Below are 13963 nucleotides of genomic sequence, written 5' to 3'. Positions count from 1 at the left end.
AGATGAAACTATGATCCTATTTTCCTTCTTTATGTTTTAATTGCTATAAATTTAAAGGATCACATAAATTTTCTAGTTAAGACAGTAGCTGGGTAAATTGTTAGTAGATAAAAAAATTATTTCTGATATAGAAATTACAGTTGTGTGATACAGACTTATTGATCACTGGTAAAAGCTTCATAATTAAATGTTAGATAAAATAGAATATTGAATATAAGTTAAACACAAATGACCTATTTTATCACTAACAAAATGTTTATATACATGGGGTTTGGGTGATGGTATATACCAATATGGATTTTTAAAAACTACACAATAATTCCTTTCCTGAATATCTATGTATACTTAATTCAAATAAAGCTGGATTGTCTTATTTTACTTGTTTCTATATTGGGTTTGGAACTTGTCAAGGAGAGGATGAATTGGGATTTTTATTTGTGTTATCTGATGATGCTGCAAAAATATTTATCCTGTTAATTTGACTCATCCTCTTTGTAAGTGTATGGTTTGAAATTTAGGAGAAAAGGGTGTATTCTATGTAATTTTTACAAAGTTGCAGTTAAGGGATGAACAAAAATTTTCATATTCAGTTTTACTGGATAACTGTTTCCTTTGGTCATAACTGTGTAGCATGACGTAAATACATTAAAATATATTAAAATCAACCAGTACTGGGTAATAGAGCTCTCTGACAAAAGACACTTAACAGAATGACTTAAATCACATAAATTTGTGTGTGTGTGTGTGTGTGTTTCTTCTAGAAGTTTGTACCTCTTAATCCCCTTCACCTATTTCGCCCAGCCCCCCACCCCCTTAAATCAGGTAAGTTTGGCAGGACTGAGTCCAGAAGTTTTGTGTTACACATTTGTTTTCTCTATCCTAGACAACACAGCTTCCATTCTCACCAGGAGAAATGGCTTCCGGAGACAAGAACAATCTGTTTACTATTTGCCGATCTTCATCGTGGACAGTGGATCGCCTTCCCTCAGCAGCACCAACACTCTCACCATCCGCGTCTGCGACTGTGATGCCGAGGGGATCGCCCAGACTTGCAATGCGGAAGCCTACGTCCTACCCGCGGGTCTCAGCACAGGAGCCCTGATCGCGATACTCGCCTGTGTCTTGACATTACTGGGTAGGTACTGTTTCCAGTGCTTGCTCTGTAAGAGCAATCGCACCAACCATATATCATGACCTTTCTCTTTTCTTTTGCCTTTAGTACCTTTTTGAGAACATATGCAAGAATTCTATTGGATGGTGTTTTGTTCAATGAGCAACCCTTGTTCGTTGGCCACACTTTCCAATGGTATATTTAAAATACAACTCGGAAAAAATATCAATTTCATTTTTAAAACAACATTGAAGATAAATGACTGTTTAAACTTGATTTTTTTTTTTTTTCCAAATTTACCGTGTCCCAGCTGTTTGTTTTAGAATACCCTACAGAGGAGATATTTTAGACCAGAATATTTTCTATGTTGTTTTGATAATGTGATTACTTCAGAAATTATGGTTTTATATCCCACCTCTTTTCAGAAAAGATTTAAGGTAGATTTTTAAATTATTCACAAATTTGAAAAGATTGCAATTTCAGCAATGCAAAAGTTATAATTTCCCAAGAATTAGCATATTTAATTATACTCTCCATGATTACTTTATTGCATGGTTAAATAAGATTTATAACTTAGAATTAGTTTTATAAGAGATTATGCAGTACCCTTTTAAAAATTGGGAGACATCCAACATGGGCATTGGGTAATGGGTTTATTCCTTAGCTATATTGTCTATCAGAGTAGAACTTCCTACATCAAGGACAACAAGCGTTTAATATTACATCTGAGACCGTACTGTGTGTTTTCTTGGGGTCTAATATAATTTGTGAACCCATTTATAATAGATTTTTGTAAAAGCTGAATTTGGCAATGTGAATCATCATTGTGTAATGTTTAAAAACAAGATTTATGAAGTTCAGTAAACCTAACTTTTATTACTGTTCCCAACATACACTAGCTTTTCACCAGGGGAACATTATAAAGCTGGGCTATTTAATCTAGAAGGGAAAAATAATAGAATTAGACTGTAAGGTTGTTGTAAAAATTAAATGAGATAATCATGTACCTACCATATAGTGCACATGCGATAACTTTTAAGTGTTATTGATGAACTGAATTCTCAACCTATTAACCAAGCTAAGACCTAGTTACTAATACACTGTAAATGATCTCATACAAATGGAAATTACTGACTTCAATAACCTCAGCTAACCAAATAAATCTAGAAAGGAAAAAAACTTTTTTTCAAATAGCTTCACACAGGTGATGGAAAATCTCAAATTCATTAGAAATGGTAAGTAATTCTCAGTTAAAGCCTGATTAGAATAGAATACAAAGGACTAGAGTAAATTTTGAAAAAGATGGAACCACTGCAAAGGCAGATGGTATATGGATGACTCTTTTTGAACTTAACCTGGCCAGTTTATCACAGACAATTTAGATTATGTCATACTTCAAACAAGTAAGATAAAATTGTATTCCTCACAATTTAATCACACCCAACAATTAATTACCTTTGACTTTTTTTTAAGGCTGTCTATCTAATGAAGCCTTCTTCATGCTTAGAACATACTTTTACCATTGACCTAAGGATTCCTTGCAGGCTAAGTGGCTTGATGGTTCTAATTAAGAATCATTACCTAGCTGTCACTGAAAATAAGTGAAATAGAGTTTTATAGATTTTATTCTTGCATATGACATATAAGAGTACATGTGTGTATACATTTGTCTCAGGGTAAGATTATAGGTTTTTGTGGATTTCGTCAAAATTTAGTTATATTTGAGCCTTTTCCTTTAACAGATACCAGACTAGGAATACCTCTTCCACTTCTTAGGATAAGGTGTTTATGTCTTATATTTTACTCATCTTTTAAAGTTTCTCCAAGTCTACCAAAACAAGTCCAAACAGAGCCTATTGTACTGAAATTCATTTGAGGACTAGTGGCTTTCATTTCTCAGTGAGGACTTTGCTCAGTCATCAGTGTGTTAAAATACTGGTATTCCTGTTCAGAATTGAGTCTTTTTATGCCTTATTTCCTGAGTCTTTAGAAACAGATGATCAGGACGTTGCATATTCTTTTGGTTCTGTCTCCTCAATTACAGACTCTGGGTTTTCACACAACATGTGACAAAGCCAACATGACCGCGTATTTCGGTGGGGGTGCTGTGGATGGGATACACAGCCTGGCATGGGTCACGACTTCTAGTGCACGAATGACCTTTACACCTCAAGAGGTGAGGTGGGTTATTCCTAGAACTAGATAACAGGATTTGTAACTCAATATTTTTAGGCTTCTAAATAAATATTGCTAGAAAAAATCAGGGTAGGGGTGCCTGGGTGTCTCAGTTGGTTAAGAGTCTGCCTTCAGCTCAGGTTATGATCTCAGGGTTCTGGGATCGAGTCCCCATGTCGGCTCCCTGCTCAGGGAATCTGCTTCTCCCTCTCTTTTTGAATCTCCCCCCTGCTCGTGCTCTCTCTTTCTGTCTCTCTCTCTCTCTCAAATGAATAAATAAAAAATCTTAAAAAATGGTTTAAAAAAAAAAAAGCAAAGGGATGGAAATAGGGAAGAACTACTTGAGAATATAGTTCAATCTATAAGGGTGAAACTAGAGAAGCACCTGGGCTTTTAATCCCTAAGAAAAGGTGCTTCCCTGTATGGCAAGTTTGTTTTCCAGTGATGTTTCAAATTAAAGCTATTTGTAAGATGAGAGAAAGGGATGCCCTGAAGTTTCCAGAATATTCATGCTGGAAGGCATCATAGAAATCAATTCTAGCCCAAACCTCTGCACTTTGCAGAGGGGAAAAGGGAAGTAAAACTGGGTTCGAGGATTTCGGGAGTTCATATAACAAGTTATGCCATAAGATTCTAGGTCTCTTTATCATGAATCACTGCTTTTGGATTAAACTACAAAAAAAAACACACCTTGAAAATATTTTTTTTTCAAAATTGTTCACACATAGTCCTTTCTTTCTCAGAGTTGAAAAGTCATGTTGTCTGAAGTTGGTCGTGTCGACTTCATGTTTGTGTCCTCCTACCTTTACGGGTGAACTATTTCCTGAGTTTTCTCCCATCCTAACTTTGTTCTCACCCTTTCTAATTTATTTGTACCTGAATTTTCTAAATGAAAGAGACCCAAAAATTAGAGCCTGAAGTTTCCTTTACTTACATTGAATATACCTCGAATGGGAATGATTATGGTCATATTCAAAGTTCATGATAAAGTTATCAATCAGATGTGATTATTTTGCAAGTAGAACCATTTCATCAGTATATGGCAAAATACTTTAGTATTCTAATGTTTGACTAAATATTTTTGCCACACCAATTTTTAAGATTTTATTTATTTATTGAGAGAGAGAGAGAGCATGCAAGCAAGGGGAAAGGCAGAGGGAGATGCTCATGCTCAGCATGGAGCCCAACATGGGGCTCCACCTCACGACTCTGAGATTATGACCTGAGCCAAAATCAAGAGTCAGAGGCTTAACAGACTGAGCCACATGACTGAGCCCTACCCCAACACCAATTTTCTTATGCATTTTTATCATAGTTAAGTTCATAATTGTGGGCATATATTTTTTTTAATACATGCCCTCTTTAATACCAATCACCAGGCTAACCCATCCCCTCACCCCCTCCCCTCTAGAACCCTCAGTTTGTTTCTCAGAGTCCACAGTCTCTCATGGTTTGTCTCCCCCTCCGATTTCTCCCCCCTTCATTTTTCCCTTCCTACTATCTTCTTCTTCTTTTTTTTTTTAAACATATAATGTATTAATTGTTTCAGGGGTACAGGTCTGTGATTCATCAGTCTTACACAATTCACAGCACTCACCATAGCACATAGCTTTCAAATAGCTTCACACAGGTGTCTATCACCAATGTCTATCACCCAGCCACCCCATCCCTTCCATCACCCACCACCCCAGCAAACTTCAGTTTGTTTCCTGAGATTAAGAATTCCTCATATCAGTGAGATCATATGATACATGTCTTTCTCTGACTGACTTATTTCGCGTAGCTATAATACCCTCTAGTTCCATCCATGTCATTAAAAATGGCAAGATTTCGTTGTTTCTTTTTTTTTGATGGCTGCGTAATATTCCGTTGTATATATATACGACATCTTCTTTATCCATTCATCTGTTAATGGACATCTTGGCTCTTTCCATAGTTTGGCTATTGTGGACATTGCTGCTATAAACACTGGGGTACACATACCCCGTCAGATCACTACATTTGTATCTTTGGGCTAAATATTGAATAGTGCAATTGCTGGGTTGTACAGTAGCACTATTTTCAACTTTTTGAGGAACCTCCATACTGTTTTCCAGAGTGGTTGCACCAGCTTGCATTCCCACCAACAGTGTAGGAGGGTTCCCCTTTCTCCGCATCCTTGCCAACATCTGTCGTTTTCCTGACTTGTTAATTTTAGCCATTCTGACTGGTGTGAGGTGGTATCTCATTGAAGTTTTGATTTGGATTTCCCTGATGCCGAGCGATGTTGAGCACTTTTTCTTGTGTCTGTTGGCCATTTGGATGTCTTCTTTGGAAAAATGTCTGTTCATGTCTTCTTCCTATTTCTTGATTGGATCATTTGTTCTTTGGGTGTTGAGTTTCATAAGTTCTTTATAGATTTTGGATACTAGCCCTTTATCTGATATGTCATTTGCAAATATCTTCTCCCATTCTGTCAGTTGTCTTTTGGTTTTGTTGATTGTTTCCCTTGCTGTGCAAAAGCTTTTTATCTTGATGAAGTCCCAATAGTTCATTTTTGCCCTTGCTTCCCTTGCCTTTGGCGATGTTTCTAGGAAGAAGTTGCTTCGGCTGCGGTCGAAGAGGCCGCTGCCTGTGTTCTCTAGGATTTTGATGGATTCCTGTCTCACATTTAGGTCTTTCAACCATTTTGAGTCTATTTTTGTGTGTGGTGTAAGGAAATGGTCCAGTTTCATTCTTCTGCATGTGGCTGTCCAATTTTCCCAACACCATTTGTTGAAGAGACTGTTTTTTTTCCATTGGACATTCTTTCCTGCATTGTCAAAGATGAGTTGACCATAGAGTTGAGGGTCCATTTCTGGGCTCTCTATTCTGTTCCATTGATCTATGTGTCTGTTTTTGTGCCAATACATACTGTCTTGATGATTACAGCTTCGTAATAGAGCTTGAAGTCCGGAATTGTGATGCCACCAGCTTTGCTTTTCTTTTTCAATATTCCTCTGGCTATTCAGACTCTTTTCTGGTTCCATACAAATTTTAGGATTATTTGTTCCATTTCTTTGAAAAAAGTTCATGGTATTTTGATAGGGATTGCATTGAATGTGTAGATTGCTCTAGCATTGACATCTTCACAATATTTGTTCTTCCAATCCATGAGCATGGAACGTTTTTCCATTTCTTTGTGTCTTCCTCAATTTCTTTCATGAGTATTTTATAGTTTTCTGAGTACAGATTCTTTGCCTCTTTGGTTAGATTTATTCCTAGGTATCTTATGGTTTTGAGTGCAGTTGTAAATGGGATCAACTCCTTCATTTCTCTTTCTTCTGTCTTGTTGTTGGTGTTTAGAAATGCCACTGATTTCTGTGCATTGATTTTATATCCTGCCACTTTACTGAATTCCTGTATGAGTTCTTGCAGTTTTGGGGTGGAGTCTTTTGGGTTTTCCACATAAAGTATCCTATCATCTGCAAAGAGTGAGAGTTTGACTTCTTCTTTGCCGATTAGGATGCCTTTCATTTCTTTTGTTGTCTGATTGCTGTGGCTAAGACTTCTAGTACTATGCTGAATAGCAGTGGTGATAGTGGATATCCCTGCCGTGTTCCTGACCTCAGGGGGAAAGCTCTCAGTTTTTCCCCATTGAGAATGATATTCGCTGTGGGCTTTGCATAGATGGCTTTTATGATATTGAGGTATGTACCCTCTATCCCTACACTCTGAAGAGTTTTAATCAAGAAAGGATGCTGTATTTTGTCAAATACTTTTTCTGCATCTATTGACAGGATGATATAGTTCTCGTTCTTTCTTTTATGATCGATTTGCACATGTTGAACCAACCTTGCAGCCCAGGAATAAATCCCACTGGGTCATGGTGAATAATCCTTTTAATGTACTGTTGGATCCTATTGGCTAGTATTTTGGTGATATTTTTTGCATCCATGTTCATCAGGGATATTGGTCTGTAATTCTTTTTGATGGGGTCTTTGTCTGGTTTTGGGATCAAGGTAATGGTGGCCTCATAAAATGAGTTTGGAAGATTTCCTTCCATTTCTATTTTTTGGAACAGTTTCAGAAGAATAGGAATTAATTCTTCTTTAAATGTTTGGTAGAATTCCCCTTGGAAACCATCTGGCCCTGGGCTCTTGTTTGTTGGGAGATTTTTGATGACTGCTTCAATTTCCTTAGTGGTTATAGGTCTGTTCAGTTTTTCTCTTTTTTCCTGGTTCACTTTTGGTAGTTTATACATCTCTAGGAATGCATGCATTTCTTCCAGATTATCTAATTTGCTGGCATATAGTTGCTCATAATATGTTCTTATAATTGTTTGTATTTCTTTGGTGTTGGTTGTGATCTCTCCTCTTTCATTCATGATTTTATTTATTTGGGCCATTTCTCTTTTCTTTTTGATAAGTCTGGCCAGGGGTATATCAATCTTATTAATTCTTTCAAAGAACTAGCTCCTAGTTTCATTGATCTGTTCTACTGTTCTTTTGGTTTCTATTTCATTGATTTCTGCTCTGATCTTTACTATTTCTCTTCTCCTGCTGGGTTTAGGCTTTATTTGTTGTTCTTTCTCCAGCTCCTTTAGGTATAGGGTTAGGTTGTGTATTTGAGACCATTCTCCTTTCTTGAGAAAGGCTTGTATTGCTATGTACTTTCCTCTTAGGACTGCGTTTTTTGCATCCCAAAGATTTTGAACAGTTGTGTTTTCATTTTCATTTGTTTCCATGATTTTTTTTAATTCTTCTTTAATTTCCTGGTTGACCCATTCATTCTGTAGTAGGATGCTCTCTGGCCTCCATGTATTTGAGTTCTTTCCGACTTTCCTCTTGGGATTGAGTTCTAGTTTCAAAGCATATCAGTCCAAAAATATGCAGGGAATGATCCCAATCATTTGGTACCAGTTGAGACCTGATTTGTGACCTAGGATGTGATCTATTCTGGAGAATGTTCCATGGGCACTAGAGAAGAATGTGTATTCTGTTGCTTTGGGATGGAATGTTCTGAATATATCTGTGAAGTCCATTTGGTCTAGTGTGTCATTTAAAGTCTTTTTTTCCACACTACATCAAAAACTAATGATATAATGTATGGTGATTAACCTAACATAATAAAAAAAAATAAAGTCTTTATTTCCTTGTTGATCTTTTGCTTAGATGATCTGTCCATTTCAATGAACGGGGTGTTAAAGTCCCCTACTATTATTGTATTTTTGTCAATGTGTTTCTTTGATTTTGTTATTAACTGGCTTATATAATTGGCTGCTCCCATGTTAGGGGCATAGATATTTACAATTGTTAGATCTTCTTGTTGGATAGACCCTTTAAGTATGATATAGTGCCCTTCCTCATCTCTTAGTATAATCTTTGGTTTAAAATCTAATTTGTCTGATATAAGGATTGCTACCCCAGCTTTCTTTTGGTGTCCATTAGCATGGTAAATGGTTTTCCATCCCCTGACAATCTGGAGGTGTCTTTGGGTCTAAAATGAGTCTCTTGCAGACAGCATATCGATGGGTCTTGTTTTTTTATCCAATCTGATACCTTGTGTCTTTTGATTGGGGCATTTAGCCCATTTACATTCAGGATAACTATTGAAAGATATGAATTTAGTGCCACTGTATTGCCTGTAAGGTGACTGTTACTGTATATTGTCTGTGTTCCTTTCTGGTCTATGTTACTTTTAGGCTCTCTCTTTGCTTAGAGGACCCCTTTCAATATTTCTTGTAGGGCTGGTTTCGTGTTTGCAAATTCCTTTAGTTTTTGTTTGTCCTGGAAGCTTTTTATTTCTCCTTCTATTTTCAATGACAGTCTAGCTGGATATAGTATTCTTGGCTGCATATTTTTCTCATTCAGTGCTCTGAATATAGCATGCCAGTCCTTTCTGGCCTGCCAGGTCTCTGTGGATAGGGCTGCTGCCAATCTAATGTTTCTAACATTGTGGGTTACAGACCTCTTGTCCTGAGCTGCTTTCAGGATTTTCTCTTTGTCTCTGAGACTTTTAAGTTTTACTATTAGATATCGGGGTGTTGACCTATTTTTATTGATTTTGAGAGGGGTTCTCTGTGCCTCCTGGATTTTAATGCCTGTTTCCTTCCTCAAATTAGGCAAGTTCTCTGCTATAATTTGCTCCAGTATACCTTCTGCCTCTCTCTTTCTTCTTCTGGGATCTCAATTATTCTAATATTGTTTCGTCTTATGGTATCACTTAGCTCTCGAATTCTGCCCTCGTGATGCAGTGGTTCTTTCTCTCTCTCTTTCTCAGCTTCTTTATTCTCCATCATTTGGTCTTCTATATCACTACTTCTCTCTTCTGCCTCATTTATCCTAGCAGTTAGAGCCTCCATTTTTGATTGTACCTCATTAATAGCCTTTTTGATTTTGACTTGGTTAAATTTTAGTTCTTTTTTTTTCTCAAAGTGTTTCTCTAGTATCTTCCATGCTTTTTTCAAGCCCAGCTAGTATCTTTATAATCATCACTCTGAACTCTCGTTCTGACATATTACTGATGTCCGTATTGAGTAGGTCCCTGGCAGTCAGTACTGCCTCTTGTTCTTTTTTTTGAGGTGATTTTTTCCATCTTGTCATTTTGTCCAAAAGAGAATAGATGAATGAGAGAACAAAATGCTAACAAGGTAACAATGACCCCAGAAAAATATACACTAAACAAATCAGAAGAGACCTGAAACCAGGGGAAAAGAAAGGGAAAGAAAGAAAAAAGAAAAAGGGAAAAAAAAAGAATATGTTCAAATATGATCAGGCTGGTGAATAGATCAGTGCCACACACTAGATTTTGGGCATATTTTGGTCTGTTAGAAGAAACTGCCTCCCAAAATTTTAAAGAAAGAAAAACATATATGTACAAAAATAAGGGTAAATATGATGAAGGGATGGAAAATGACTTAAAGACAAAAATTATATAAGATTTTATAAAAGGAATTGATAAGAAGTTGGTTGAAAAAATAAAGAAGAGAAATTTTTAAAAAAGGGAGAGAATGTGAGCAGGCAGGAGACTAGAACAAAGCCATACACTAGAGACTTAGGGTATATTTTGGTCTGCTAGAAGAAACATATACCAAAATTTTAAAGAGAGAACAACTTATATATATACAAAAAATAAGATTAACTACACTGAAGGGATAGACTAGGACTCTAAAATTTAAAAATAAAAAAGATTTTTAAAAAAGGGATTGATAAGATGTTGGTTGAAAAAGGAAAAAGTAAAAATTCAAAAAAACAGAAAAAGAAAAAAAAGAAAATTAAAAAAATTAACTTTGAAAGACTAAAGAATCATGGGGAAAAAAGCCATGAATTCTATGTGCAGTATTCCCCTAGTGCTAGCGTTCTGCCGTTCTCATTGATCCGTAAACTTGGTCTTGGCAGGCTGTTCTTGCTGATCTTCTGGGGGAGGGGCCTGCTGCCGTGATTCTCCGTGATTCTCAAAAGTCTTCACTGAGGCAGAATTGTTCCGCCGGTGCTGGGGGCCGCGCTAAGTAATCTGCTCGGGTTTGCTCTCGGGAGCTTTTGTTCCCTGCAAGCTTTATGCCCAGCTTTGGAGGAGGAGAGTGAAAATGGCGGCCTCCCAATCTCCGCCCCGGAGGAGCCGAGAACTTGGGGCCCCACCCTTCAGTGCGCCCCCAGAGAAAAGCAGTAAATCACTCCTGTCTCCTCAGTCTCTGGCCGTACTCTGTGCTCACCCGGCCTGTGACCGCGCATTTCTATCTCTGGCACCCAACCCCGGGTGGAGTCTCCAAACCCAGCAGATCCCTGCGGTGGCTCCCACGCCGCTCCTCCCAGGGGAGGAAGGGGCGTCTCCCCAGATCTGCCGCTTGTTGGGTCTCTGCTGGAAGAGCAGTGGCCCGACTGTGCCGTGGATCACAGTTTATGGCAACCCCGAGCTGAGAGCCCACTCCTCGGCTCTGTCTCTGCAGCCGGCTTCCCTGCTCCGATACCTGGGAGCTCTGCTGCACTCGGGCACCCCCAGTCTTTCTGTGACCCTGAGGGTCATGAGACCACACTGTCCCGGAGGGTTCCACCCCCTGCTTAGCCACTGGAGTGACATCCCTCAGCAGAAGCGATTTCTAAAAGTTCCGATTTTGTGCTCCGCTGCTCTGTCACTTGCCGGTAGCGGCTGATGGAGGCTCCCTCCCCCGCCGTCTATCCTCCCGAATATCGCCTCGGATTCACTTCTCCGCACGTCCTACCTTCCAGAAAGTGGTAGCTTTTCTGTTCAGAGAGTTGCTGCTATTCTTTTCTTCGCTCTCCTGTTGAGTTCGTTCGTAGGTGTTCAGAATGGTTTGATAGTTACCTAGCTGAATTCCTCAGACTAGACCTATATGGTTATTTTTCAACCAAGCTGAACGCATTTCAGAAAAAAACAAATTTGGGGCACCTGAGTGGCTCAGTTGGGCAAGTACCTGCCTTCAGCTCAGTTCATGATATCTGAGTCCTGGACCAAGTCCCGTTGTAGCTGGCTCCCCGCTCAGCAGGGAGTCTGTTTCTCCCTCTCCTTTTGTCCTTCCCCCCAGTTGTTTGCTCTCTCTCTCCCAAATAAATAAAGTCTTTAAAAAAAATTATGAATGACTGACACTAAATTATTACTTCAGTGGATTTTGAGAAATGAGCAGAAAGAATTTCAGTTGTTTTAAAATATGTTTCAATATTAAATATTGCACATTTATCCTGAGAATATTATAGCTATTTTCTTTTTTTTTTTAAGATTTTATTTATTTATTTATTTGAGAGAGAGAGAGAGAGAAACAGCATGAGAGGGGAGAGGGTCAGAGGGAGAAGCAGGCTCCCCGCCGAGCCGGGAGCCCGATGCGGGACTCGATCCCGGGACTCCAGGATCATGACCTGAGCCGAAGGCAGTCACCTAACCAACTGAGCCACCCAGGCGCCCCTATTATAGCTATTTTCTTGGTTAGTCTGCACAGTTAGTTTCTTTGTTAGACTGCTGCGTTTTCCTGCACACTAAAATTGTCACTGCATTTACTGTATTAAGTTTTGTTTTTCCATATTTGGACCTTTAGATCCAAGTAATTGAAGTCTTATAATATTCCCTCTAGCTCCTTGATCTTTAACCACAACTGGGATTAGTTAGACTGGCCCAGCTCCAGGTTTAATAAATCAGTTGTGGAAACCACTATTTACTACATAGAATTCAAGTTCTTTCAGTGTGTCCAGGATTGCCAGCTTGACATCCAGCTGTCATGCATCTTTTCACTTTTCTTTCCTGGTCTACAGAGTGCTGTATCATATTTGCTCCTCTCACTGTGACCACTCATGATTTTGTTCAACAGGAAAATATGTTCCTAGTTTTGTAAGTGATAGTATTACCTAAGTAAAATATATATATATTAGATAGTGGAGAACAGTATGATAGCACTATGCAAAAGATTGATCCCCATCATAATCTATAATGATAGTCCTAGTGATAATAAAGGACAGAAGTGGCTAATTTATGGTGGCACATGTGTTTGTCTTTCAAACAAGTGTAAGCATAGGAAAAAATTAATTACATTTAATAAGCTCATACTAAGTGCTAGACATTAGCTAAGTGCTTTATGAGCATGGTCTAATTTAATTCTCACCACACATTTCCTAGGCAGGTATTAGTAAATAGTATTATGTCCACTTTTTATATGAGAAAACTGTAAATTAGAGGAGACATGCACAAAGTTATAAGGTGTCACAGCCAGGACCCAAACACAGGTGGGACTGCCTTCTGGATGTCCTTTTTAAGGTATTTTTCTCTAAGTGTTTTCCAATAGGAGAGGCTTCCGCGTCTCTGGGAAATGCCTGTCAATCTGTGGGTATCGCAGCCCAGGTACTGCCAAATTAGAACCAGCAGAATCTTTGATCTGCTTTACAAAGCAGCTTCATCACTTCTTTGGTTAACTCTGACTGTCTAATTTACAGTATCCTCCAATTACTTCCAACCTTGAGAGAACACATCAGGAATTGTATATGATAAATTTGAGATTATACTTCATTACAACCAAAATATATAGTATACCAGTTGTCTTTGTACACACAATATTCATTGTACTTAGGTCAGTTTTATGTCTGTCTTGATACTCAAATAATTCTAACTGGCACATTTAATGGTGAGGAACTCTGATACTTTTTGCGGGGCAAGGGGAAGCTGAGTTTTGGTTATAATGAAATGTTTCCTTGTCTCAAGATGAGACATAGAAAGCAGCATCTCTCTTTTTTTTTTTTTTTTAAAGATTTTATTTATTTATTTGAGAGAGAGCGAGCACAAGAGGGGGGAGCGGGAGAGGGAGAAGCAGACTCCCTGCTAAGCAGGGAGCCTGATGCGGGACTTGATCCCGGGACTCCAGGATCATGACCTGAGCCAAAGGCAGTTGCTTAACCAACTGAGCCACCCAGGCGCCCCTAGCAGCATCTCTGTTGTGCAGATGATTTGCAGAACTCTGGGATGGGCATATTCATCATTCTAACAGATTGCTGGCATTAGAAATTCGAATAGAATTATTAAATCCTGAACAGTTTTCCTACATCCCTACCTCTCCTCCTAACTTAGTTCCTATTTCCGTGTTTCTGGAAGGGAATCAATCAGACTTTACTCTTTTCTTCCATCTCCCACAGCCAATCAGTCACCCCAAAATATGAAATTTTACTTTGTTGATTCTTGAATCTATGCCATGCTCTCCCTTCATGTTGCACCTGATTTTGC

At 38.4% G+C, this 13963-nt stretch overlaps 1 protein-coding gene across 1 annotated transcript in view; it reads left to right on the top strand.

Moving 5' to 3' along the window:
* Positions 1–13963, top strand: part of CDH7 (cadherin 7) — a 116789-nt gene that overhangs the window by 88590 nt on the left and 14236 nt on the right. The window contains 1 exon segment of the mRNA XM_021686406.1: positions 884–1135. Coding sequence (XP_021542081.1) covers positions 884–1135 — 252 coding nt within the window.

Source organism: Neomonachus schauinslandi, chromosome 14 (assembly GCF_002201575.2).
Source record: "Neomonachus schauinslandi chromosome 14, ASM220157v2, whole genome shotgun sequence".
Taxonomy (NCBI): domain Eukaryota; kingdom Metazoa; phylum Chordata; class Mammalia; order Carnivora; family Phocidae; genus Neomonachus; species Neomonachus schauinslandi.
This window is presented reverse-complemented; position numbering and strand designations above follow the sequence as displayed.